The sequence below is a fragment of the Pan troglodytes genome, chromosome 2 (assembly GCF_028858775.2).
Source record: "Pan troglodytes isolate AG18354 chromosome 2, NHGRI_mPanTro3-v2.0_pri, whole genome shotgun sequence".
Lineage (NCBI taxonomy): Eukaryota > Metazoa > Chordata > Mammalia > Primates > Hominidae > Pan > Pan troglodytes.
Window position 1 is genome coordinate 6,772,010 of NC_086015.1, and position 26,786 is coordinate 6,798,795.

General features: G+C 37.2%; 1 protein-coding gene across 3 annotated transcripts in view; it reads left to right on the forward strand.

Annotated features, from left to right (window-relative positions):
- Positions 1-26,786, forward strand: part of CNTN4 (contactin 4) — a 959,696-nt gene that overhangs the window by 638,011 nt on the left and 294,899 nt on the right. For all 3 annotated transcript variants that reach the window (XM_009444763.4, XM_009444772.4, XM_009444765.4), the window contains exon 5: positions 6,728-6,903. In XM_009444763.4, coding sequence (XP_009443038.2) covers positions 6,728-6,903 — 176 coding nt within the window. The remainder of the gene's footprint in view (positions 1-6,727; positions 6,904-26,786) is intronic.

Consider the following 26,786-nt stretch of genomic DNA (forward strand, 5'->3'; position numbering starts at 1 on the left):
TTAAAAGCAGATAGGTTTACATATTTATGACTTTGGGGAAAGAAGAGATTTTCTAAATATGACAGAAAAAATACAACTTATAAAAGAAAATATTTAACTGTATTAATATTGAAAACTTATGTTCAATAGAATATACTGAAATAAACAAAATTACAAGCTGTAAACTTGAAGAAGATTTTTAAGTATATTTGTTATGGGTAAGGGATTCATATCCAGACTATTTAAAGAATTTCCACAAACAGAATGTAAAAAACAACCTAGTGGAAACATTAGCTAAACACTTTAACAAGTATTTCTAAGAAAATGAAAACCAAAAATTCAGTAAACATAAAAAGATTGTCAATATCATTAGTGAACAGAAATATATAATTAAAACTACAACGACATACTCTTTCAAAACTACCAGATTGACAAATTTAGAAAACTGACAATCTGTTGGTGAAGATGAAGAGCAAACAGAACCCTTGATTGAACACTGCTGGTAGCAATTTAAATTGGTAAAAGCCATTAAAAAAAAAAAACACTCCCTAGTAAAGCTAAAGGTGCACGTACTCTATGATCCAGTGTATATGATTATGTTCATAGTATATTCACAAATACACATAACCTGGTATGTTCGTACAAGGTAACCTCATACAGTAGTAAAAATGAATGAATGACAGCTGCAACAAATGGGTAGATCTCAAGAACATAATTTTGAGTAAACCAGTTCACAGCCAAATACATAGTATGTAATTTCATATTCATAAAATTTGAAAGTGGTTGAGATGGAGTGGTTGTTCAAGGTATAGAGGAAGTAACAGAGGAAGCAAAACTTTACCCCTCCTCTCTTAGGATTTTTCAGCTAAGCCTGAGAATTAAATTAACATAAAGCAGATCGAAAGGAGAAAAACATATTTATTTAATACAAGTTTTACATGGCAAGGAAGCCTTCATAAGAAAATGAAAACCCAGAGACGCAGTTATCGTTGCACATTTATTTACTGAATTGGACAAAGAGTAGTAAATAGTGAAAAAGTAACTAAGTTATGTGGAGAGCTAGAAGAAAATATTTTAACAAGGTCTGGACAGAGTTTTCTCTGTCTCAACTTCCTGTCCTTGATGGAAAGAACGTTACTTTCCTTCTAATATAGAAAGGACATCTTTGGCATGGGGATTTCATCCCTTGCTTTTTAGAAAAAGAATGAAGGTGAAAGTGGTCGTCTTGTACCTGCTGTTTTCCAAGTACCTTTTTTTTTTTTCCCAAGTACCTTTAACTCAAAATAGTCAATATAGGCAGGGCACAGCGGCTCAGGCCTGTAATCCCAGCACTTTGGGAGGCTGAGGCAGGAGGATGGCTTGAGGCCAGGAGTTTGAGGCCAACCTGGGCAACATAGCAAGACCCCCATCTCTACAAAAATAATTTAAAAATTAGTTGGCCATGGGGGTGCACACCTGTAGTCCCAGCTACTCAGGAGGCTGAGGTGGGAAGATCGCTTGAGTCTAGGAGTTCCAGGCTGCAGTGAGCTATGATTGCACCACTACATTCCATCATGGGTGACAGAGCAGGAACCAGTCTCTAAATAAATAAATAAATAAATAAAAGTCAATATGCCAGAGCAGCATATTTTTGGGTGGCATGCTCTGAACTCCTTCAAAGGATAACATACATGACAAAATTATAAAGAATATCACGGGAATGAAAAAGCCAAAATTAAAGATTATAATTAACCATTAAGAAGGAGTGGTATAATCAAAGTAGATACAGCAGACTTCTAAAGTAATAATATCACTTTTAAACACAGATCTTCATTGGCTTATGATTTTTATAACTTACATACATCTTATAAATATTATGCCTGTATTCAAATTTGATAATGAAAAACTTTAGTCTAACAACTAATATCTAATGTTATGTAAAAAACAAATATATATGTCATAGTTTAGGAGAGATTGGAGTCATCAGGTAGGGTTCTCAGAAGAAATGGGATATGACTGAGATAAGTAATTTTCAAATAGGCACAGGGTAAAGGACATTGTATTCAAGTTAAAGGACGGCAGTATTAGTATAGTGGATATTATTTTAGAATTTACTTTACATGCTCATTTATCCATTTGTTCATTTATCAAACATATTCATTATTCATCCTTCAAACCTCACCAGTGTTTTTCAAACTGAATTCCAGGGCACATGGAATTGGCTTAAAGATCATCAGAGAAAGAAAATAACAGAATTTTCATCCAAGATTCAGCCTTTGCAGCTCTACTTTGAACTAGCCCATATATTAGGATTCTGAAAAATACGTCATATAGACAAAGTATTTAAACCACTCTATTAAGCAGCTGCAATGTACCAGGCAGCATGCTAGGTCTGAGTATTCAAAGATTAATCAACTCTACAACATGTTTACTAGTACTGTTAATTTGAGGACTGCCTAGATGTGGACGTAGTTGGAGTAGAATGATGTAACTACAAGTAAAGGATGACCAAGTTCTAGGTATTCTGGAGGAAAGAAAGTCTAATTCAGGATGGCGAAGGTAGATGTCACTGAAGCCTGCACAGAAAAGGAGATATTTTAATATATTTGGAGGGTGAATGGTTCTTTCATCACATGGATAAGGAAAAGAAGTGCATTCCACAAAGTAAGAAAACAACAACTCTCTAATGGACCATATAATTAGGGTGAACATGTAATTTATCATCTCAGGTCACTTTTTAAAGCAGAAGGCCGCTGTTCATAATTATTCTAGGACAGCAGGTGTAAACCAAGCACTTGTCTTGGGCAAGCCAGAGTGAATAGTTATTCTCCCTAGAATATATTAAACCCAAGGCTAAATCAAAGATTTTTAAATACTTTATGTAGTAAAGAATGCAGGAAGCAAAGGCTCTTAGATACATAAATGATGAGTTAACTGGTCCTTGTTTTCCTTACGTGGCCAAGCGTAAGTTCAGATGTTAGCCATAAATGAAAACAAATTTTGCAGCAGAATTTGGCAAGTTGCGCTTTGTTTTTCCCCAAACTGTGACCTTTAATTAACATTGCTTTTGTAACATTGTGTTTCTAGATATAGGAGTTTGCCTTGTTATTTAAAACAAGCAGTGAAACAGAAACCTATTATGTTTTTAGATTTCCAGGAAACACCGAGAACAAAACTTTTTAATCAAATGCACTAGCAATTTATTGCAGTATACTTCTTGCCATTATACCTTTGGCAGTTTCTCTGTAACATAATAGCAGACTAGTACCTGGGAGCTAAAAAATTCCTCTTGTTGAAAGAAAGAGCAAGACAAAGAATGGAGAGATCAGGTATTTTCAGACACCTTTCTGCCTGAACTTTTTCAGTCTTCAGGCTGAATTTGAGGGGGAAGAACAAGTAGAAGAAATTCCGAAGTGAGTCTCCATGGGGATCTTCAGCGCTAGGTTCTCCCCTCAGACACCGCAACTGACCTCTCTTCTTTGTGTTTATTCCCTCAACTGAGCCTTCTCTTTTCATTGTTTCCTGCCCCTCAATTTTGAAAGGATTGACCCAGACCCAGAAAAATTTAAGAAGTTTTAACTTGTGCCAACTTCCCTTGTATTAAACTTCCCTAAGGACATATGACATTACTTAATGCACTCAGCATCCCTTTCCAGATAGAAGAAATGTTCACTCACTTGGTCGGAGTACTTTTGCTGAGGTTTCTATTCAACTGAGTTTGCAGAAAACAAATTCCAAGTCATAAATGGCCTGACCTTCCCTTAGTGCCAAGTTGAAACCATCAACAAAGAAAGAGGATTTTGCTACAGCGAATCCTATAGATACCCTCCCAGCAAAGCCACAGCATTTTACCCTCCAGAGTGTCACAGCATCGGTGTTTGGTTGTGCACAACCCCACTCTCTGGAGAGAGTGGAGTCGTGGTTCCTCAAATGATTCAGAAATCAGCTTATGAGACTCACAAATTTCTGTTGTCCCTTGGGAAAATCTCTATTGGCTCCAAATGAGCATTGCCTCTATATTACCAACACTTAAAAGATTCCTCAAACATTGAAAGTGAATTGTGAAATTTTCAAGCGTGTTTCAGTATACAATGAGATAAGAAATTCAGTGCAATCCACATTCAATTGGAATGAACAGTGACTGCGTTGCAATAAAACTTGGTATAGCGCTTTGTAATAGAGACTCAACTGCATTTCAGAGAAAGCACTTTATTTTCTAAATAATCCCTTTTCCTTTGCTATTTGTATGTAAAATCAGGCGATAAAGTAGATTAATGGACTTTCTGCACAGCATTTTAGTTGAGATGACTAGTGTAGGAAAACCTACAGAGGAGCTCTCATTATGCCCACAACCACTTTTCTAAAAAGACTCACATGGTCCCACTCCTAAATTCCACACTCTGCTTGCAGCTCACATTATATTGCAATTTCCTTTTTGAGTTCTTAGATTTGTCATATTAAATTGCTCTACTATCATTTGAAGTAAGAGTTATGGTCAAGACGTGATCAGCTGACTCAAAAAAAAAATGTCTAGGGCAGACAGTCAGTTCTAGAGATTCATGTGCACATAGAGCTGCTAGAATATAACCTGGCTGTTCTGTCTTTATTATACTTTCTTGTCTGTGTCAGAGCACAGAGAATTACTGTGGAGACTAAAAACATTGTCAGTTTCTAATCCCAATCTTCTTATATACAAACACATAAAGAGGTACCTCATTTTTCTATTTCATGCTCCTGGTCTACCTTTCTTACCTCTCTTATTTCTAAATTGTTACATTTCAAAGACATGAATAAACATATGTTGCTATGTGGTAGTGTGCTGGAATACTTCATAAATTGTGGATGTTCAAAGCTAAAATATCCAGCAAAGAAGTGAAATATTTAGTTAATTAAATTCAACAAGCATTTATGGAGCACAATGAGAGTGTTAGATTTTAGATGGCTAAAGTGAGAATACAAAAGTGATTTAGGTAAATTATCTACAGTAAAAGCAGCATTCCTACATAAAGGAGCATGGACAATTCTGTAGGAGATTGGACAAAGCTTTGGTTAATTTTTGTTGTTTTTGTTTTGAGATGAGGTCTCGCTCTGTTGCCCAAGCTGGAGTGCAGTTGCAGTAGTGTGACCTTGGCTCGCTGCAGCCTCAATCTCCCAGGTTCAAGTGGTCCTCCCACCTCAGCCTCCTGAGTAGCTGGGACTACGAGCATGCATGCACCACCACACCTGGCTAAATTTTGTATTTTTTGTGGAGACAGTGTTGTGCCATGTTGCCCAAGCTATTCTCTAATTCCTGGGCTCAAGAGACCTGCCTGCTTCAGCCTCCCAAAGTGCCGAGATTACAGGCGTGAGCCACCGTGCTTAATCATCTTTGGTTAATTTTGACTAGAAATACTAAGGAAGACTTCATTGAAAGGGGTGTCACTGAAAAATGGCTTTGAAGTGGGACAGAGGTCTTGACAAAAAGAAGGGATTACCCTTCTGTATATTTGCTTTTGTTGATACCAGATATCCAAAATCTTGAAACTAACTCACGTACATTTTTTTCATGTAAATCCTTTTACATTATGTACAGACAACCACAGTACCCAAGAATGTTATAAGATGATACACAGTGAATGTGCGTGTGCACACACACAAATATTTAAATGGTGATTTTTACCATTCAAAGGAGATAAGGTGAATGGCTCTCATTCCTTACTCTCATTATGGATTTGGATCAGTTTTGTTTGTGCTGCTGTATTTCTTAATTTTTAACATTCTGGTGTGAATGCTACTGTGATACTCTTGGTAATTCACAAACTCCTACTATGCTATTTTCGTTAGTTAATATTCTGTGTAAGAGTTGTGGAGGTAAACGAATCGGATAGTGACTGAGTTATATTAGTGCAAACGTTCTGAAGTGTTTAAATGACTTCTGAAAGGAGATTTGGTCAAGAGAAGCTCTCACTCTTTGGAATGGTATTGGTTGTAAAATGAAATAAAAACAAAAACATAGGTCTTATTACCAAAACTTTGCTGTTAAAATGTGTGGGTCCCACTAAACCTGCTTTACTGGGCTAAATACTCTAGTCACATACATAGGTGATCCGGGTAGATAAACAGAAGGACAAAAAACAAAAAACCTGTCTTTGCCCCGATAACCTAATAGCCTAATCTGCAGTTTGCTGGGATGGTTGATTGATGTTTGTGTGCCGGTGGTGAAGGAGCTCTTCAAAGTGATCCACGGTTAAAGCAGGTTTGGTCCCCACAGCAGCTCAAGATCAGTAGTTCCTCTGCTTTGCAGCCAGCCATTGCAGTCGTATTAAGGACCAAATCAAAGCAACTCTGCTGCAGTTTCATCAGATACTCAGCAATCTACCTGGAAATAGTATATGCTGTCATCTGTATAGACCTATTTAAAGAATGATGGCAAACTAGAAGGACTTTTACTGAGGAACCCCATTTGAAGAAAGCTGCACAGGTGCTATGAGAAATCTGTGGCCCGCCTTCAAAACGGTGAAGTGTTTGTAGCATCATAAGTAGTCAGAAAAACATTTTAAAGATATTTTAAAATTTTTAATATCATTGTTTACTTTAAAAGACATGCTCTTTCCATAAGCACTTAAGATGTCACCATTGCTGGGTAGAGCATTTCTAACTTCTTAATCATGCTTTTTACAAAAGTCACAAATGATTTTTCATGCTATTTATAGTTTTTATATATTTTAGACAATTCAGAAATATTGATTAATATGACAAGACTTTATCTACTGGCATTTTTATACTATAGGTGGAAGTTAAATGGAACAGATGTTGACACTGGTATGGATTTCCGCTACAGTGTTGTTGAAGGGAGCTTGTTGATCAATAACCCCAATAAAACCCAAGATGCTGGAACGTACCAGTGCACAGCGACAAACTCGTTTGGAACAATTGTTAGCAGAGAAGCAAAGCTTCAGTTTGCTTGTAAGTAGCAATTATACAATGCTGCAAATGTTACTTTGAGTTTGTTTACCATTATACCAATAAGCTTTTATAGCAGTTTCATTTGAGAGACTAGATTTTAATTGGTTACATGATCATCTTTACTCTTTTTCACATTTTGGAAACAATTTTGTTTGTAGGATAAACTGTAAATCTAAGTGAGAAGATGTATTCTTCTACTTTGATAAGGATTGAGATAGTTTGATTGTATGATAATTTGATTATATGATGCTTTATATACAAATAAATTCACACACTGAGATTGACACATGTATAAATTTATGTAAACAACAAATTTGACACCCACACACACACATTTTAAATAGAATGTGTATAAGCAAGCAATTGAACTGCCAGTAATTTAGTAGTCAATAAGAGAAGTACTTTAACGATAAAGGTCAGAGTTGGAAAAAAAACTCAGTAGTCAATCCTATAATTCTCTAATTGTTTCTTATTTCACAGAGTTGAAAAAATTTAAAGCAACTGTAATAATGACAAAAAAATGGAGACAAAATGTTATCCACCTTTGATATTTCCAGTTTAAAATGTTTAAAAAGACAAATAACCATGTCTTAAGACCACCATTTAACAAAAGTCCATGAATATATGAAAGAAAGTGGAATTTAGAAATCACAATTTGAAAATAAAATCCATAGGCAAGAGCAATTAGCATACATTTGGGTATAGCCACCTTTGAGGATTGATGTTCAGCTACATTTTTAAGGGTTTATGTATTTGCATGGGATTATATATTTCCTTGTGTGAAATCCCAACTCATATAGCAGTGAATTTTGGCATTAGCCAAAGGTTTCATAAAGTCTGCTGGCAGTAACACTGTAGAATATTCTCATTAACAAAATCCTCTCCAGGAACTCAGCATCCAATATACCGAATATCCAGTTCCTAATCTATTATTGCCATTTGGTGGCATTTTTATAAGTTGGGAAATGAATTTTCTAAGTATTATGTATATGCGAGATTCCAGGATTATTCTGTTAGTGAATGTCTCTTGAGATAGTCTTCTAAATATTCGTAGGTGTTTAGAATAATAGGAGAATAATATGTGTGATCGAATGTAACAGAACCAAAGTATTTATTTCTCTTGGTTTAATACAAGTCTTGTATCTATATTTATTTTTTAGTAATGACAAATCTTGCTAAATTAATTTTTGGAAATAACCATAGAATCATGTACTCTCAGAGTATGGGAAAATCTCAGTATTTAGTAAATCTTGTAATTCTTTGAATTTTGGATGTCATAGTGTAGGAAATGTTTAACACAGTATAACACCAAAAAAAAAAAAAAAAAAAATGGAGATGGAAATACTGTATCTGGGCCAGCGCGGTGGCTCACGCCTGTAATCCCAGCACTTTGGGAGGCCGAGGTGGGCGGATCACGAGGTCAGGAGATCGAGACCATCCTGGCTAACACGGTGAAACCCCGTCTCTACTAAAAATACAAAAAATTAGCCGGGCGTGGTGGCGGGCGCCTGTAGTCCCAGCTACTCGGGAGACTGAGGCAGGAGAATGGCGTGAACCCGGGAGGCGGAGCTTGGAGTGAGCTGAGATCGCGCCACTGCACTCCAGCCTGGGCGACAGGGCGAGACTCCGTCTCAAAAAAAAAAAATACTATACCCAAACTTCTTTATTGACAGCTTACATTTAAAAAAACAAATTACCAGCTCTTAAGATTATCCTTTTGTAAAAGACCAGGCATTTTACTACCAAAACATCAGAAAGATAGAATCTCATATTCAAGGACAGTCATTTACATAGAATAGTTTAACCAAAACAAAAAACAAAACAAAACAAACAAACAAACAAAAAAAGCTCTACCACTCAGTTCGTGGTGGTTTGACCTGAGGACCTACCAGGAAATGGAATCCACTTTGCTCATTCCACTTCATGTGTGATGTAGGCATTCCTCCCACCCTCAAAATCCTTGGCTGATCATCATTTGGTTTGAAAAATTCTAGTGACAGAAAGTTCACCAATTCATCACGAGCACCCTGGCCCACAGTAGACTGCTCTACTTGTTCAAAAATACAAAAACAAACGACATCTCTTTCTTAAAATTGAGCCAAATATCTCAATTTCTATCACATTCACTCCCAATTCTTACTATAAGATGCTGGTTACTCTTCAAATATGTGAAGATATGATCATGTCCCTTGTCCCATAATTTTTTTCTTCCCAATTAATTAATCCACAGCCATCTTCTTCACAACACACTCAATTATGTTAATTCATCTATTGTAGGCTTATGGAAATGCACAGAATTCCATATATGTGTCTTAACTTTTGCAAAGGACACTGGGAACAGTAGTATCTCATGATGTGAACTTTTTTCAGTTAATGAAGCTGACAATAATATTTATTTAATCTTCATTCTTAAGTACCAGCCCCAGATTGCAACTTTATTTTAAACATATAATCATGTAAAATCTGAGAAAGGATTTCTTATAAATTTCTATTCATCCAGAGCTACCCAACCACGTTGTTTTATTAACCTAAATTCAGAATATTGTATTTACCCCGAATAAATTCATGTTCTGAGTACTGACCCTTTGTTCCATCATATCTGAAATTGCTTTAAGTCTTTTTTTCAATCAGACATAATGATTGTTCTCCTAGTTTAGTGTCAGCAGAAAATTTGATAAGTGTGTCTCCATTCAAATAATTGATATAACATGTTGACCAGGACAGGGCAACATATCACTAGAGAATTTCCACTAAAATGAAATTAAACCTTTAATTTAATATTATTTGGACACTCTTGTTCAACCAGCTACAAATTTAGCCAAATATACTATAATCGAACTCCAATTTCACCCACGTGTTTTTAAAGTAGTGAGAATCTTTGCTAAAGCCTTGCTAAAACCAGCATGTATTGTTTCTGCGACATCCAGTCCTACCTGCTCCGTCTGCATCGTCTTGAGCCTTTCCTTAACCATTTATCCTAAAACTGCCAGAGTAATCTTTTAAAAAATGTAAATTAGATCATTCCACTTCCCTGCTTTATGCCTTCTACTGTACTTAGAATAAATCTCAAACTCATTACCATGGTCTCATTTTAATTTCTCAAAAATGACAAACTATTTTTTGCAACAGGATCTTGATACTTTTGTTCCCTCTGCCTGATCAGCTTTTCTCATGATCTTTCACACAGCTTATGATCCTCACTTCTCAATTTAGGTATGACCTCCTAAGAGAAAGTTTCCGTGTCACCCTGTCTAACATAACAAGCAATTTCCATCATTTCTCCTCCTCTCTGCTGACCTTCCTCCAGCCCTCTACTTTTACATAACAGTATCTTCTATTTCACTTACCAGAATTTTTTTTTTTTTTTTTTTTTTTTTGAGACTGAGTCTTGCTCCGTCGCCCTAGCTGGAGTGCAGTGGTGCGACCTCAGCTCACTGCAACCTCCACCTCCTGGGTTCAAGCTATTTCAGCCTCCAAAGTAGCTGGGATTACAGGCTCACACCACCATGCCCAGATAAGTTTTTTGTTTTTTTGTATTTTTAGTAGAGATGGGGTTTCACCATGTTGGCCAGGCTGGTTTCGAACTCCTGATCTCAAGTGATCCACCCGCCTCAGCCTCCCAACAAGGTGAGACTACACTTTGCCCAGCTCATTTACCAGAATTTAATACAATCTAGAATGATTGTGTATTTACTTTTTTCTCATTTATTATTTCACTCCTATGGCAGAACGTATATTTTAAGAGAACTGAGACTATCTTGTCCATCCTTGTATTTCCTAGCCATTTATATGTTTGAATAAAGGAATTCCTGTGTTACGTGCCTGTTCAGTAACACAACAAAGAAAATATATGTATAAAGTTAATTTGACGGTGATGTATTTTTATATACCCAAACCCACCCTTTCTATTCTTGTAATTTTCTGGAGTTTATCTTTTTGATCATTGATCCATAGTTTCTAGATGTTTTTCCCTATCTTTTGTAAATTAAAAGAAAATCAAAAGACATTGCCTATATTCAGAATTCACTTTCAATTGGTTAGGATAAAATCCTTTTCCTCAGTGAATTAATAAAAGTGAGGCAAGACAGTGACATCTTTGGAATGTTACTAGTTTCTTCGACTCCACGTATTGTCATACTCATTGAAGGAAAAAAAATGTTACTTTTTGGCCACACTTACTGCCCTATACCATGCAAGTGAGAATATTTCTTCCTCTTTAATCATACGATTTTATGGTTAAAAAAGACATTAAACGTCTCCTGGCCTGTATCTTTTTAAAAATGAAATTGAAGATTAGAGTAACGGAATTACTCATTGTTAATACATAGTTAATAAGCTACAGAGCCAAGGAAAGGCAGTCTTCAGCTCCCAGTTTCATGCATGCTGGCCCTACTTTGCTTTAGATTTACTCTAATTTATGAGAAAAACAACCTTCACTTTATTTACCATGTTACAATTTTCAAATCTCATTTATATACTTTCTATAATTTTATTCAGAAGATAGTCTTATAAGGTAGACATTATTTCTATTGATTATTTAAAATGTTTTCATGCCGCTTGTGTGCACAGAATTTAGTCATGTCTTGTATTAGCATTTAGCATTTTTAAGTTGAATTAATTCACATAAGCAAAATTTATAGCTAACTAGAGATGAGACCACTAAGAACTTGCTCTTCCTCCCACTTTTTAAAGTCAATATATTTAAAATAGAAATCCTTCTTTGATTAAATAAGGATAGCATAATTTAAGTCCCCCTTGATGAGATATGGATAAGCATACATTATTGTAATGTAATTGGGAGCACATTTTGTTTTTCAGTCTCTCTGCAGCATTAAGCCATCAGCAATCACTCCCCTCACTGTCACTTAGCCTACTACCATACCCTTTCTACCTTTTAGCCCTTCTATTTCACCTAGGGCTACAAATATGATTGACTAGATCGTCTGTGCCTGGCACTTAATAAACTTGAAATAATGGTTGCTGAATGAATAGGAATTAGACGTTAAAGTCATCATGCCATGTGTGGGGCATAAGGAATGAGTTGAACCACTGAGTCAAGCACATTCTGATGGTCCTTTGGAGTGAATTGGAGGTGAGAGCAAGCATTCTCACCTTGAGTTTGATACAGAAGACAGTTGACATCTTAATTCCTTATAAGTGTTTCTATTGGTGTGGCAGGCATTGGCCCATATTAAAAAGATGCTCATGGCCAGGCGCGATGGCTCATACCTATAATTCCAGCCCTTTGGGAGGCCGAGGCGAGCAGATCACGAGGTCAGGAGATTGAGACCATCCTGGCTAACACGGTGCAACCCCATCTCTACTAAAAAAATACAAAAAAAAAAAATTAGCCAGGCATGGTGGCGGGCACCTGTAGTCCCAGCTACTCGGGAGGCTGAAGCAGGAGAATGGCTTGAACCTGGGAGGCAGAGCTTGCTGTGAGCCGAGATCGCAGCACTGCACTCCAGCCTGGGCGACAGAGCGAGACTCAGCGAGACTCCATCTCAAAAAAAAAAAAAAAAGATGCTCGTGTATGGAATGAATCAAACAAGCCCTCAAAGTTCGCTTTTACCCTGGAAAGTCAGCCTGAGACTACGCACAGCTTCATGAAGCGTTTCAAAGGAAAGCTCCTTTGAGCTTAAGCATACCTCCCCAAACTTCATTCACTCTACACTCCCTCTCGTCCAGGAGCAAAACCAAGTTGAATACTTTAAAAAGTTCTTCCATAGATGAATAAATCAGAAGATAAGGCCTAAAGAGGAGGGGATTTCAGTTCGTTATTTGCACAGCTTAACGAAGGGGATGTTTCCAGAGCTTGTGTCTATACAGAATGAAGTGCTATAGCTCCATCCCCCTAGCTGCCCACTTTTGCAGCCCAGCATCCCGGTCTAAATCTGCTTGAGGATCTTTGTGCACAGTCACTCAACAGAGCAACTTTTCTCTGTCATATAAACATTGATATTTATTTTAAAAAAATAAATTTCAGTACACACCCCTACACTCATAAACAATACAAATCCTCATTTTTTTTTAACTTAGGAATGTGGGCTTGAGAAGATGAGATGTTATATTGACTAAGTTTAGATGGAATCAAATGTCGTTAATTGTTCCATTTCATTCTATGTGTCCTGTGTCTCTAGAACTCCAGCTTCTCAACACCACTACACTTCCCTTTTAGGGTTGTTAGGAAGATTACATTGTAAAGCATATGTAAAATCCCAGAATCATTTCCAACATAGGAAAGTTATACAATAACTGCTTCTGTGTTTTCTTGTCTGTTCTCTCTTCCATTCCCCTTTCTGTCCCTCCATGTCCTGTCTTTTTAAAATAACTATCACTTACAAAAACTTAATTGACTCATAGTAACTGCATGTATTTATGGGTTACAGTGTGACACTTCAATAGCTGTATGCAATGTGTAAATGATCAAATCAGAGTAATTAGCATACGCATCACCTCATACAACTAAACTATCGTTTCTTTGTGTTGGGAACATGCAAAATTCTCTCTTCTGAAAATTAGAGTAAATTGGTTTTTTGTTGTTTTTTGTTTGTGTGTTTGTTGAGGTGGAGTCTCGCTCTGTCACCCAGGCTGGAGTGTAGTGGCACGATCTCGGCTCACTGCAACCTCCACCTCCCGGGTTCAAGCGATTTTACTGCCTCAGCCTCCCATGTAGCTGGGAATACAGGCGCCCACCACCACGCCCAGCTAATGTTTCTATTTTTAGTAGAGACAGGGTTTCACCGGCCTCGAACTCCTCACCTCAGGTGATCTGCCCATCTCGGCCTCCCGAAGTGCTGGGATTACAGGCGTGAGCCACCGTGCCCGGCCGAGTAAATTGTTCTTAACTGTAGTCACCCTGTGGTACTAGAGCACAAGAACTTATCCCTCCGATCTAGCTGTAGTTTTTTGTCTGTTAACCAGTGTCTCCCTATCCTTCTTCCTCTCTTCCCCACCTCTAGTTACCACTCTTCTACTCTCTACTCTAATTCTGTCTTACTAAATAAGACCAACTTATTTAGCTTCCACATACAATTGAGAAAATGTGGCATTCGTCTTTCTTTGCTTGGCTTATTTCAGTTAGCATAATGTCCTCCAGATTCATCCACGGTGCCATAAATGACAGGATTTCATTCTTTTTATGGCTGAATAATATTCCATTATGTATGTATACTTCATTTTCTTGATCCATTCATCCATTGATGGGCACTTAGGTTGATTCCATATTTTGGCTATTGTCAATAGTGCTTCAATAAATATGAAAGTGCCAATATATCTTTGATATATTGATTTCCTTTCTTTTGAATATATACCCAGTTGTGGAATTGCTGGATCACATGAATAACTACCATTGTATACCTAAGTATAGTTGATAAGAGCACAAGCCCTGGAGTCAGACTCCTTGGATTCAAATTCAGCTTCTATAATTTCGTGAGCTTGAACAAGGTACTTTTTTCTGCCCCAGGTTGTTTACCTCCTTTGTTGTGAGGATCAAATCAATTAATAATTGTTAAACTCCTAGATCATTGTTTAGCACATAGTCAGGGCATAATAAATGTTATAATGTGAATACTCTATGTTGGATATTATACTAAGCACTTTGGAAGCATTATTCCATCTAGTTCTCAACACAACCCAATGAAGCACAGATATTACTTTTATTTTATAGGTGAAGAACATGAAAATTAATGATGTGAAATAACTTTCACCAAGGATACAGCAGTGGGAGAAGGGACCAGCATAGGAACCTGGTCACCTGAGTCTTGAGCAGATGCCCGTTATATGGCATTTTACATGCATGGCTTCCCTTATGCTGTGAAAAACTGCACTTTACCAATGAAATTTATGTTCAATCCGTAGATTTGGGTGGTTGGTGAAATGTTTCCTTTGTACACAAACTTGAATTTTTTGTTGCATTAACAATCTTTGATATAGTAAGTACATCCATCAGATATTTGCTTTTGTTTTTAATTTTTTAGTTGTAGGTATTCTTGATGCCATCATACTGTTGATTTACTGTTAACATCTAAAAGCATAATGTTACATGCAATGATTATACATAAATTCGTGACTCTAATTTTAATATAATTGGTTTCAGGTTTTATAATGAGAATAATTAATAACAATATTTCTGCTCTAAAAGTTAAGATGCAGATTTCCAATTTATTGCAAGTAGGCTGTAAAGCATTTTGAATATTGATATTTTATGGTGAATAACTGGTTGGTAAACTGTTTATCCCCAAGCAGTAAATGAAATATTTGTTTAAGTTTCTTAGTCCCATATCATTTCTCCCCTACATGTGAAAAAGATGAACTTTAAATGTAGATTATTATGAAGAGCTTCCCAGAGAATAATCTTAATATCTAATGACTCCAGATTTTAGCCTGTCAAACTGATTACTGTATAAACATTGTTTGGGGCCTTCATCCTGGAATCTTCACTTTCTTGTAGTAGTTCAGATCTGCAAAGCAAAAGACTTAAGCTACTCATCATCTCAGGCTGTAGATGACTGTAAGTCATACATAAGTACTTCCAAATTGCTAATGGTAAAATTAAATCTTTGAACAAAATCTGGCTACCTGCCTGCTGTAGGGAAACTGGCATTGTCATGGTCATGGGCAAGGTGGTATTATTCTGGAGGAAGCAAATGGGTGATATCTATGCTTACCTCTAAGGATACCTCACTTAAGATGAGGAAAGTAACTAGACTAATACACCATTCATGCCCTGCGTCTCTACCCTCTGAGCATGTGTTAAGGGGAAGGGCATAGAAGATGAAAAGTATTTTTTAAAAATGGAAAAATGGAGATGTTAAGTGAAAGGAGCGCTTAGGTACAAAAGCCACTTCCTTTTGGCCTTCCTGTGACTTCAAGCAAGCAATCTATGAATAAAGTGACTCTTCTGCTATTGCGGAATGAAGTGAAAAAAAAAAGAAAAGAAAAAATTTTAAAAAGAGAGTAATTAACACAATAAATCACTCCATTCTGAGGTTAAGTTAGCCTTATCAGTTAAGTGGCAAACATTTTTTATGGTGAAAATATCAATTGAATAAACAGCAACTGATTAGATAGTCTCATTGAAAAAGATCTTTCTTATGACTACTACAGCGAGCCTTAATCTGAGTTCTCTTTAACTGGGGCACACTCTGACAACTGTAATGATGGTGGTGGTAGTGGTAGTGGTGGTGGTGATAGAAAACTTTATTAAACTGAGAATGTTTTGTATTCTCACTGGGAATTTTGGCAACCTGATTTTTGAGCCCAGATCCTTGCTTCTATTCACGGTAATTTTCAAATGTTCATTGCTTTTAATGTCTAATAACTAGCTTATCCTTCATAGCCAATGAGTAAAATGTGCAGTCGATCAGAACAGTAGCTGGGAGTTTGATACGCGGCTAAACTCATAACTGGCTTGACTACTTTTTAATTTGGAAAGCTGCTTAAACAGGCAAACTTTTTTTCTGAGCGATAAAATGTGGATGGATGACTATTTAGATGAATAATCTGTGAATATTTAGATCAATTGAAATGTAATCAACTTTAGGAACATTTGGGTATCAAAACTAAAAATATTTTTCAATGGAAGGCTTTGATCTTCAATAAAAGGGTAAATACTTTTATTGGAATAGTTAGAAGAATTCAAACCCAAACTTGCTGAGTTTCTGAAATAATGATAGTTTCTGCCACTGAGTATAGTACTAGACAGAAAGACATTAATGGTGATAATGGGTGTCTATTGAAAATTTCACAAGGTAAATCTTAGGAGCTATTAAAGTACAGATGCTAGTTAATTGTAGCTATTGTTAATAGTTTATTATGTATACCTTCTTTTGGTCGTCCCACAGTCCAGTTTGGGGACTGATAAAAAGCAGTTTGTGACGTAAGACAATCAATGAAGTATAGAGATTGCTTTAAATTCAAGAAGGTTCTGAGAGTATGATATATATATGTAAACTGGCAAATGAAACCTGATGGGGATCCAAGCAAGATTCATCAGACTTTTAAAAAACATGAAGGCTAAAAGAGAACAATTAATATTTTTTATCATAATGAAAAAACCAAGGTACTAAAATATCACTCCTTTTTGTTTCGTTGTTATGAGTAATTCAGTCAACAAGTATTAAAATAATTCCGATCATTTTTAAGTTTAATTTTTAGGCACTGAAGGTCAACAGTCAGGTGTTGCCATTCGGGGAAAAGGGAGACCACTTTCTGAATGATTGAAAATGTCACAATTGCTCTAATTATATCAATATCCTTTCCTTCAAGAATTTTCATTTGAGAGGTTATGGTGCTGTAGTACATATATTTTCACTTATGGTTAAGTCAGAATCTAATTGACTAACTATAGTGATTTGAATGGTACCTGCTATAGACTGAATATTTATATCTCCAAAATGCCTATGTTGAAATCCTAACCCCAGTGTGATCATAGGAGGAGGTGGGGCCTTTGGTGGTGATTAGGTCATGAGGGATCTGCCCTTGTAAATGGGATCAGTGCCCTTATAAAAGTGATTCCCAAGAGCTCCCTTGCTCCTTCTGCCATGTGAGGATACAGTGAGAAGGTGGCAGTCAGTGAAACAGGAAGAGAGCCCTCACAAGGCAAGAAATCTGCTAGCACCTTGATCTTGGACTTCCCAGCCTCCAGAACTGTGAGAAATACATTTCTGTTAAGTTTCCCAGTCTATTGTGTTATAGCAGCCCTAACAGACTAAAACTGTAACTCTCAAAAAATGTGTCTACCTGGAAACTGTGAAAGTGACCTTATTTGGAAAAACGGTCTTTCCAGATGTAATTAAGTAGATGACATCTTCCGAAATCACCCAGATGGACCATAAATTCAATATCAAGTGTCCTCATAAGAGAGTGAGGAGAAAACACAGGAGAGAAAGAGACTATGTTACCATGGAGGAAGAGATTGGAGTGATCCAGCAGGGGAAACCAGTGATTGCTGAAAGCCACCAGAAGCTAGAAGAAGCAGGGAAAGATTCTCTCCTAGAGCCTTCGAAGGTGCCCAGCACTGCTGACACCTTGATTTTGGGTATCTAGCTTCCAGAACTGCGAGAGAATAAATTTTTGTTTTAAGCCATTCAATCTGTGGTAACTTGTTTGCAGTGGTTCCAGGAAACAAACAGGCCAACATATGCACAATTCTTTTTCATTTCTTTCCTGACCACTTTGATCAATTTTTTAAAAAAATCTTTGAATGAGATCAAAATCAGGTGCTTTTGTAACTTAACTGTATTAGGGTGAAAAGTATTAAAGAAATGGCCTCTATCAAATGTAGGATTATCTGTGCAAGTTTTGTCTCACACTATGCATTTTCCCCTGGAGAGCATAACAGAGTTTTGAACTTTATAAAGTATGATTTGACCAGATAATGAAATGGGGACTGCAAAAAATTCAAAGGGTAACCTTTCCCTTTCCCGGGTATGTTTTTACCTCTCACTGGGAACAGACCTCTGCAGGCCTTCTCTGAAACAGGCAGAATTGGCCCTTTCTCCATAGGGCAATGATTTGAAGTGATGCGTACTTTGTTGGCCCTGAGTCCCGCTCTCTGGACTTCTTCCGTTTTCTAGGTCATTTTCCCTGAATTCGACCTCTTTGTCTGGCACTCTAAAGCCCTAGAAACTGGCTATTATCACGTTTAGAGTGTCTGACCTACCTGTGGCTGTAACCGTTCCACTGTGGTCTCTCAAGCGATGTTATCGTTGATGTTATGACATTTCTAGCCCCAGAAAGTCCCTGTGCTAGTGAGGGCCAGCTTCCGTCCTCTTCGCAGTCAGCACTTTTCCCGGAGTAGGCTCTAACATACACAAGGCATTTGCCTTCTAGCTGTCATGTATTTTATGCACCACGCTAGCTAGTTTTTACTTCATGTCTATAATATATATTCACTTTAGAGAGAAAAGTATGCCTTAGGGTTCAGAGGTTAAATCTCAAATTCAAGGGCATCATGAAAAGATGTGTGTGTTTCCCAAGAACTAAATTATTCTGTTACGTATTTCACCAAAGATTAAATTCCAAACTAGCCACTAAACTCTCAGTAGATGGCACTGAAGGTAATTTATCCCTGAAATATGTATTTAGGGCACACACTAATTATGATTAGAGTATTAATTTGCTCCTAAATACTTGCATTGTTATCTGTCATTGGCATTTCAGATTTGTTCATTTTTTCATAGCCTCTACTTTTTTTCCCCCTCAAATTGAATGCAGTCTAGTGTGGTAGGTAATCTGTTAGTTCTACCTCATAAAATTTAGATTAATTATATCTTAAAGGCCCTTCTTTATATAGTCCTATAAGTAATGTATATGTTGAGGTGAGGGAGTCAACAAATGGCTTTTCTTATTTCTAAGCGCAATGACTACTTTCTCCTCAAATGCTGAATAATGCCGAATAAATGCTGTTAAGTGATAATGAATGTTGATAAGTGCTGAATAAATATTTGTGGAATAAATGAAGCTGAATGAATCAATGAAGGAATATAAGAGAAACCGAAATGTCTTGGCCTTTACCAGCCTATGAGGTTATATTTCCTCTTGAATATTCTATTTCCTTAAACAAAGAAATAGAATATTCTATTAGGAAGAGCCCTCCAATAAAGGTGCATAGTCCATATAGTCTTTCTCATTCACCTAGAAAAAAACTCATTATGAAGGTGTTGCCTCTTACTTTCAATACCATACTTTTTTTTTTTTTTTTTTTTTTGAGACGGAGTCTCCCTCTGTCTGCTGGAGTGCAGTGGCGGGATCTCGGCTCACCTCTGCCTCCCAGGATCAAACTATTCGCCAGCTCAGCTTCCTGAGTAGCTGGGATTACAGGTGCGCATCACCACATGCAGCTGATTTTTGTATTTTTAGTAGAGACGGGGTTTCACCGTGTTGGCCAGGCTGGTCACAAACTCCAGACCTCAAGTGATCCACCTGCCTCGGCCTCCTAAGGTGCTGGAATTACAGGCGGGAGCCACCTTGCGCCTAGCCAATACCATACTTTTTTTTAGTAACATCTTTGTTAAGATACCATACCATATAATTCATTCATTTAAGGTGTACAATTCAGTGATGTTTAGTTTATTCACGAAGTTGTACAACTGTCACCACTGTCTAATTTCAGAACATTTTCATCCCCCTAAAGATAAAACCTGTAACCGTTAGCAGTCACTTTCTATTCCTTCCAGACCTGATAACCACTAATCTACTGTCTCTGTGGATTTTCCTATTCTGGACATTTCATGTAAATGAAATCATAATATATGTGGCTTTTTATAACTTGCTTCAGTTATGTTAGCAAGGTTCATCTGTGTCGTAGTGTGTATTAGTACTTCATTTCTTTTTTCTTTTTTTTTGAGATGGAGTTTCGCTCTTGTTGCCCAGGCTGGAGTGCAATGGTGCGATCTCAGCTCACTGCAACCTCTGCCTCCCGGCTTCAAGCTATTCTCCTGCCTCAGCCTCCTGAGTAGCTGGGATTACAGGTGCCTGCCACCACGCCCGGCTAATTTTTGTATTTTTAGTAGAGACAGGGTTTCACCATGTTGGTCTTGAACTCCTGACCTCAGGTGATCTGCCCGCCTCGGCCTCCCAAAGTGCTGGGATTACAGCGTGAGCCACCATGCCTAGCCAGTACTTCATTTATTTTTAGGTCTAAAGAATATGCAGTTATATGGATGTGACTCCATTATATTTACCCATTCATCAGTTGATGGACGCTTGGGTTCTTTTTACTTTTTAGCTATTATGAATAATGCTGCTATGAACATTCATATACAAGTTTTTTTGCGGACACATGTATTTTCATTTCTCTCGGGTATATTCCTAGGAGTGGAGTAGCTAGTGGAGTTACTGTATGTTTAACATTCAGTAACTGGGCAACAGAGGAGACTCTGTCTCAAAAAAAAAAAAAAAGTATGTTTAACATTTTGAGCAACTGTCAAATTATTTTCCAAATTGGCTGTATCATTTTACAGTCCTACCAACCGTATGTAAGGCTTATAATTTCTCCACATCCTCACTAGCACTTGCTATTGTTGGCTTTTTTAGTTTTAGTCAACCTGCTGAGTGTGGTGTGACGTCTCATGTGGTTTAGATTTGCATTTCCCACATAGCTAATGATGTTGAACGTATTCCTGTATGTTTATTGGCTATTGCTACATCTTTGGAGACACTTCTATTCAAATCCTTTGCTCATTTTTAATCCTTTGCCCAGTTATCTTTTCATTGTTGAATTATAATATTTCTTTGTATATTCCTGATACAAGCCCCTTGTCAAATATACGATTTGTAAATATTTTCTCTATTTACTGGGTTGTATTTTCATTTTCTTGATGGTGTCCTTTGAAGCACAAAAGTTTTCATTTTGGTAAAATCTAATTTATTTTTTTCTTTTGTTGCATGTGCTCTTGTTGTCACATCAAAGAAACCATTGCCTAATCCAAGGTGACAAAAACTTACTCCTATGTTTTCTTGTAAGAGTTTTATGGTCTTAGCTGTTAAATTTAGCTCTATCACCCATTTTGAGTTAATTTTTGTATACGTTGAAGTATTCGTTCAAAAGAATGATTTTTTTTTCAGATTCTTTCTTTTGCACGTTATCGGTTTTAATATCATCTGTTGAAAAGATGGTTCTTTCTCTCATGAATGGTCTGGACACTTTTGCCGAAAATCAGTTGACCTCAAATGTAAGGGTTTGTTTCAGGGCCCTCAATTTCATTCCATTGATTTATGTGTCTGTCCCTAGGCCAGTACCACACTGTGTTGACTGCTGTAGCTTTGCAGTAAGTTTTGAAATTGGGAGGCATCTGTTAATAGTACCTTAAGATCAAAGAAATATGATGCTCACATCGCATGAGCTATGGACTCTATCCTACATTCCCTGCAAGCAAAACATACTGCCTTTGGATATGTAATATAAAATTCAATATCAATAAATTCTGGGCTGTCTGATTTAGGTAACCACACATTTGGAGCCCTGACAATCTAATCCACTGTTTCCCCAAATTTGAGGTAGAACTCATTTGTCCTTACTCCTTTTCTCAGGGTCTCAGTTCTATTTTCTGCAAACAACCACTCAAACAAGAATGTTAGTGATTTCCTAACAGCAATCACTATTTTACAGGCCAGGCACAATCTAAATCCATAGAGAAGAAATATTTTTCTCTAGGCATGAAAATCCTAGGAGAACTGTTAAATAAGCAAGAGGACCATTTAACATTGTCCAGCTGGGCTCCATTTCTAACTTTTCCAAGACCAGTGGAGAGGTAATTGCTGTATATTTGCATAACTAAAAGGCCCACCCTGTACTCGTTTTCTAAGAACAATGGACACTGACCCAAGGTTTATTTTAAATGGGCGGTTTTTCTGTCTCTACCAGAGTACTCTGTAATAAATAATTTCTCCTAAATTTTCTTAGGTCTTTCAGTCTTCCCGTTGGCTTTGTACTTGCTATTCCCTTTATCTAGGACCACAGAAAGGCTGTGACCTTCAATAAGTTTCTATACCCCTCTGAATTTTACTGCCTTCATCTATTGAATGGACATAATGATAGTATTTGAGAATTATTTAAGTTACATAGTATCCTTCAGAGTTGTGAGGATTAAATATGCCTGGTAAGTGTAACCTCTGTGTGTGTGTGTGTGTGTGTGTGTGTGTGTGTGTGTATGTGTGTGTATATATATATATATATATATTTGAACAGGTTTTCACCTAGTCACATGTAGATGTACACTAACACATGAATGCTCTGATTTCTTATCTCTTTTGTCTGTGACTATTCTAGTATTTATTATGCTATATGATGATTACAGGGTATAGTTTTGTCTGGCTCTCTCACTAGTCCACATACACCCTGAGAACTGAATTGGATCCATGTTTTCATATTTTACTTGGTATTAAACATTGATACACAGTAGATGTTCAGAGGTTTCAAACACAGTTGGCAGTTGTTCTGTCTAGGATATTAGCTTCATTTTACTCTAACCAGCCATTTATCCTACATAAAATTCAAGGTCAGTAATCACCTGAGATTTCTGAGAAGGGATTATTATTGATTAATTACTGATGCTGTCAAGAACGTGTTAATTCTCCTCTATGTTTGAATAATCAAGTACCTTTGGGCAAATGTGCTGTAAAAACTTGAGTGATCCGTACTCAGTATGGAGATTTCTCTTGTTTTTCCTTCTTCCCATAAATGTTTCATGAATACCAACTGGATAGCAAGCAATGCGTTGGACACAGGGAACGCATCAATGAACTAGACAGATATGAAGTTTACATCCAGTAGGGAAGACAGACATTGAACAAGTAACCTCAAGTGTGGTGAATGTTAGGAAGACTGAAGGTCTTGAAGGAACGAAGGGCAGAATAAGCAGTAGAAAAGCGGGAATGAAGAGCTGACCTAAAAGTAGTGTTTGTATATAAGGTTATTTTTCAACTTTTTAAGTTCAGGAATACACGTGCAGGTTTGTTACATAGGTAAACTTGTGTCATGAGGGTTTGTTGTACAGATTATTTCATAGCCCAGATATTAAGCATAGTACCCATTAGTTATTTTCCTTGATCCTCTCCTTCCTCCTACCCTATGACCTCCGATAGGCCCCAGTATCTGTTGTTCTCTTCTATGTGTCAATGTGTTCTCATCATTTAGCTTCCACTTATAAGTAAGAACATGCAATATTTGATTTTCTGTTCCTGCGTTAGTTTGCTAAGGATAATGGCTCCATCTGTGTCTCTGCAAGGGACATGATCTCATTGTGTATGTACCACATTTTCTTTATCAGTCTATCATTGATGTGCTTTTAGGTTGATTCCGTGTCTTTGCTATTGTGAATAGTACTGCAGTGAACATACACATGTGTGTGTCTTTATAATAGAATGATTTATATTCCTTTGGGTATATACACAGTAATGGGAATGCTGGGTCGAATGGCATTTCCATCTTTACATCTTTGAGGGGTCGCCACACTGTCTTCCACAATGCTTGAATTAATTTACACTCCCAGCAATAGTATATAAGTCTTCATTTTTCTCTATAACCTTGCCAGCGTCTGTTATTTTTTTACTTTTTAATATGGCCATTCTGACTGGTGTGAGGTGGTATCTCATTGTGGTTTTGATTTGCATTTTTCTAATCATCAGTGATGTCAAGCTTTTTTTTTTTTTTTTTTTTTTTTTGAGACGGAATCTCGCTCTGTCGCCCAGGCTGGAGTGCAGTGGCTCGATCTCGGCTCACCACAAGCTCTGCCTCCCGGATTCCCGCCATTCTCCCACCTCAGCCTCCCAAGTAGCTAGGACTACAGGCACGTGCCACCACGCCCAGCTAATTTTGTTTTTGTATTTTTAGTAGAGACGGGGTTTCACCATGTTAGCCAGGATGGTTTCGATCTCCTGACCTCGTGATCCGCCCACCTCGGCCTCCCAAAGTGCTGGGATTACAGGCGTAAGCCACCACACGCAGCTGATGTTGAGCTTTTTTATATGACTGTTGGCTGCATGTATATCTTCATTTGAAAAGTGTCTATTCATGTCTTTTGCCCACTTTTTAATGTGGTTGTTTTTTCTTGTAAATTTAAGTTCCTTATGGATGCTAGATATTAGACCTTAATCAGATACATAGTTTGCAAAGACTTTCTCCCATTCTGTATGTTGTCTTTTTACTCTGTTGATAGTTTCTTTTGCTGTGCAGAAGATTTTTAGTTTAATTAAATCCCATTTGTCAATTTTTGCTTTAGTTGCAATTGCTTTTGTTGTCTTTGTAATGAAATCTTTGCCCGTGCCTATGTCCTGAATGGTATTGCCCAGGTGTTGTCTTCCAGAATTTTTATAGTTTTGGGTTTTATGTTTAAGTCTTTTATCCTTCAGTTAATTTTTGTATATGGTATAAGAAAGGGGTCCACTTTCAATATTCTGCATATGGCTAGCCAGTTATCCCGGCACCATTTATTGAATAAGGAATCCTTTCCCCTTTGTTTGGTTTTGTCAGGTTTGTTGAAGGTGAGATTGTTGCAGGTGTGCAGTCTTATTTCTGGGTTCTCTATTCTGTTCCATTGGTCTGTGTGTCTGTTTTTGTACCAATACCATGCTGTTTTGGTTACTGTGTCCCTATAGTATAGTTTGAAGTTGGGTAGCATGATGCCTCCAGCTTTGTTATTTTGCTTAGGATTGCCTTGACTATTCGGGCTTTTTTTTTTGTTCCATATGAATTTTAAAATAGTATTTTAGATGTTTAAGGAGAGGTATAAAGTGGAGGGATGCAAAAAAAAAGCAAGGCATTTCAAGTGAGGAGAAAACATAGACTGTAGCATTCATCCATTCAGATATTTTTCTGAGTGCCTACTCTGTGCCGGGCCGATAAACAAAGCCAGACCCAGTCCCTCATCTTAAGTAGTTCATGTTCTAGTATGGAAGGAAAATGTTCATCAAGTAATCACACTAGAAATATGTGATCACCAATTGAGACAAATGCTAAGAAAATGGTAGTGGTTCTATAATGTTTGTGACAAAGGAAATTAACATAGAGAGCATTAAGAAAAACTTCACTAAGAAAATGATTGTAACTGAGATCTGAAGGATCAGTAAGGATTAAAGAGGAAATGTTTTCTAGACAGAAAATACAGAATGTACAAAGGTGCTGTGGTGGCATAGAGCATGGTACTTTCAAGGGATTCGAAGAAGACCTGCCTGTGTGGCTGGAGGGCACGGAGCAAGGCTGAATGCAGCAGAGCAGAAAGTGGTGGGAGGGACGAAGAAAAGGGAAGAGTGTTTGTCCTGCATTTTAGCTCAAGATTTACTGAGGCCACTATGCTTAAGCGTGTCACTTTACTGACTTAAGATTAGGAAAATTCTCATATGGTCCCATTAAGCATGCTCAGTGTCTTGAAGTCTACATGGTATGCAAGACAGTAGCTTTCTGTAAGTCTAATCGTCAGTTCACACATCGTCAACCATCCACCTGTAGCAATAACAGGAGCTAACACTTCTCACTTGCTTTGCATGTACCAGCCATTAAATTAGGAATTCTCTTTTTTAATACTTACCTCAACACTAGACACTTGTACTCTTGATGTTCCCATTTTACGAAGGAGAGAACTCAGACATAAAAAAATTAAATAACTTGCCAAACTTCACACAGCTGGGAATTTGAAGGGCTAGGTCTGATTCCAGGTAATTTGACTTCAGTACTTGAATTATTCATCACCACACTATACTGGCTTTCTGTTATTTTTACTATGGTGAAAATGCATTTCCATCAGAGGGAATAATTTGTTTGAGAAACTCAAAACTGAGTTTGGAATTTGATGCTAATAAAATACCCAGACTCAATTTCTAAATGCCATACTGTCAACTAAACTCCACTTGCATCCATAGGTGAAAAGGTGAAGCCGTGTTTTGTTCTTTTGCCAGTAAGTGGCGGTGCTGAGTGTAGTACAAAGAGATAGAGGATAGGGTTTCAATATCACCACTCACTTGTCGTCACTGAGTTTCTGCACGGAGATGAAAGGATGAGATTGAAGATGCTAACGAAGTCAGGAAAAGCCCACTTAACCGACAGTGCTAGAGAATGGAGCTCAAGTAATGCTGATAGTGCTTTTTTTCCGGGTTAAGAAGACATTTCTCCTGGCTCCCCTTCCTAGAGTATGTCTCACATAGTTATCTTAAGAATTAGAAAACATATGCGAAGTACCTGGTCTGTAGTAAAAAGGGAAACTATTTGTTTTCCTGGGATTAGACAGCTAATCAAATACTGCTCTACTAGCCTGCTGTGTATTTTTAATTTTCCTTAATAATTTTAAATTATTAATCATCAATTAAATATGGGATAGCTATAATTAGATATTTTATATGCCTTAGAGTTTTTAATACCTGTGAATAGCTGCACATATAAGTTC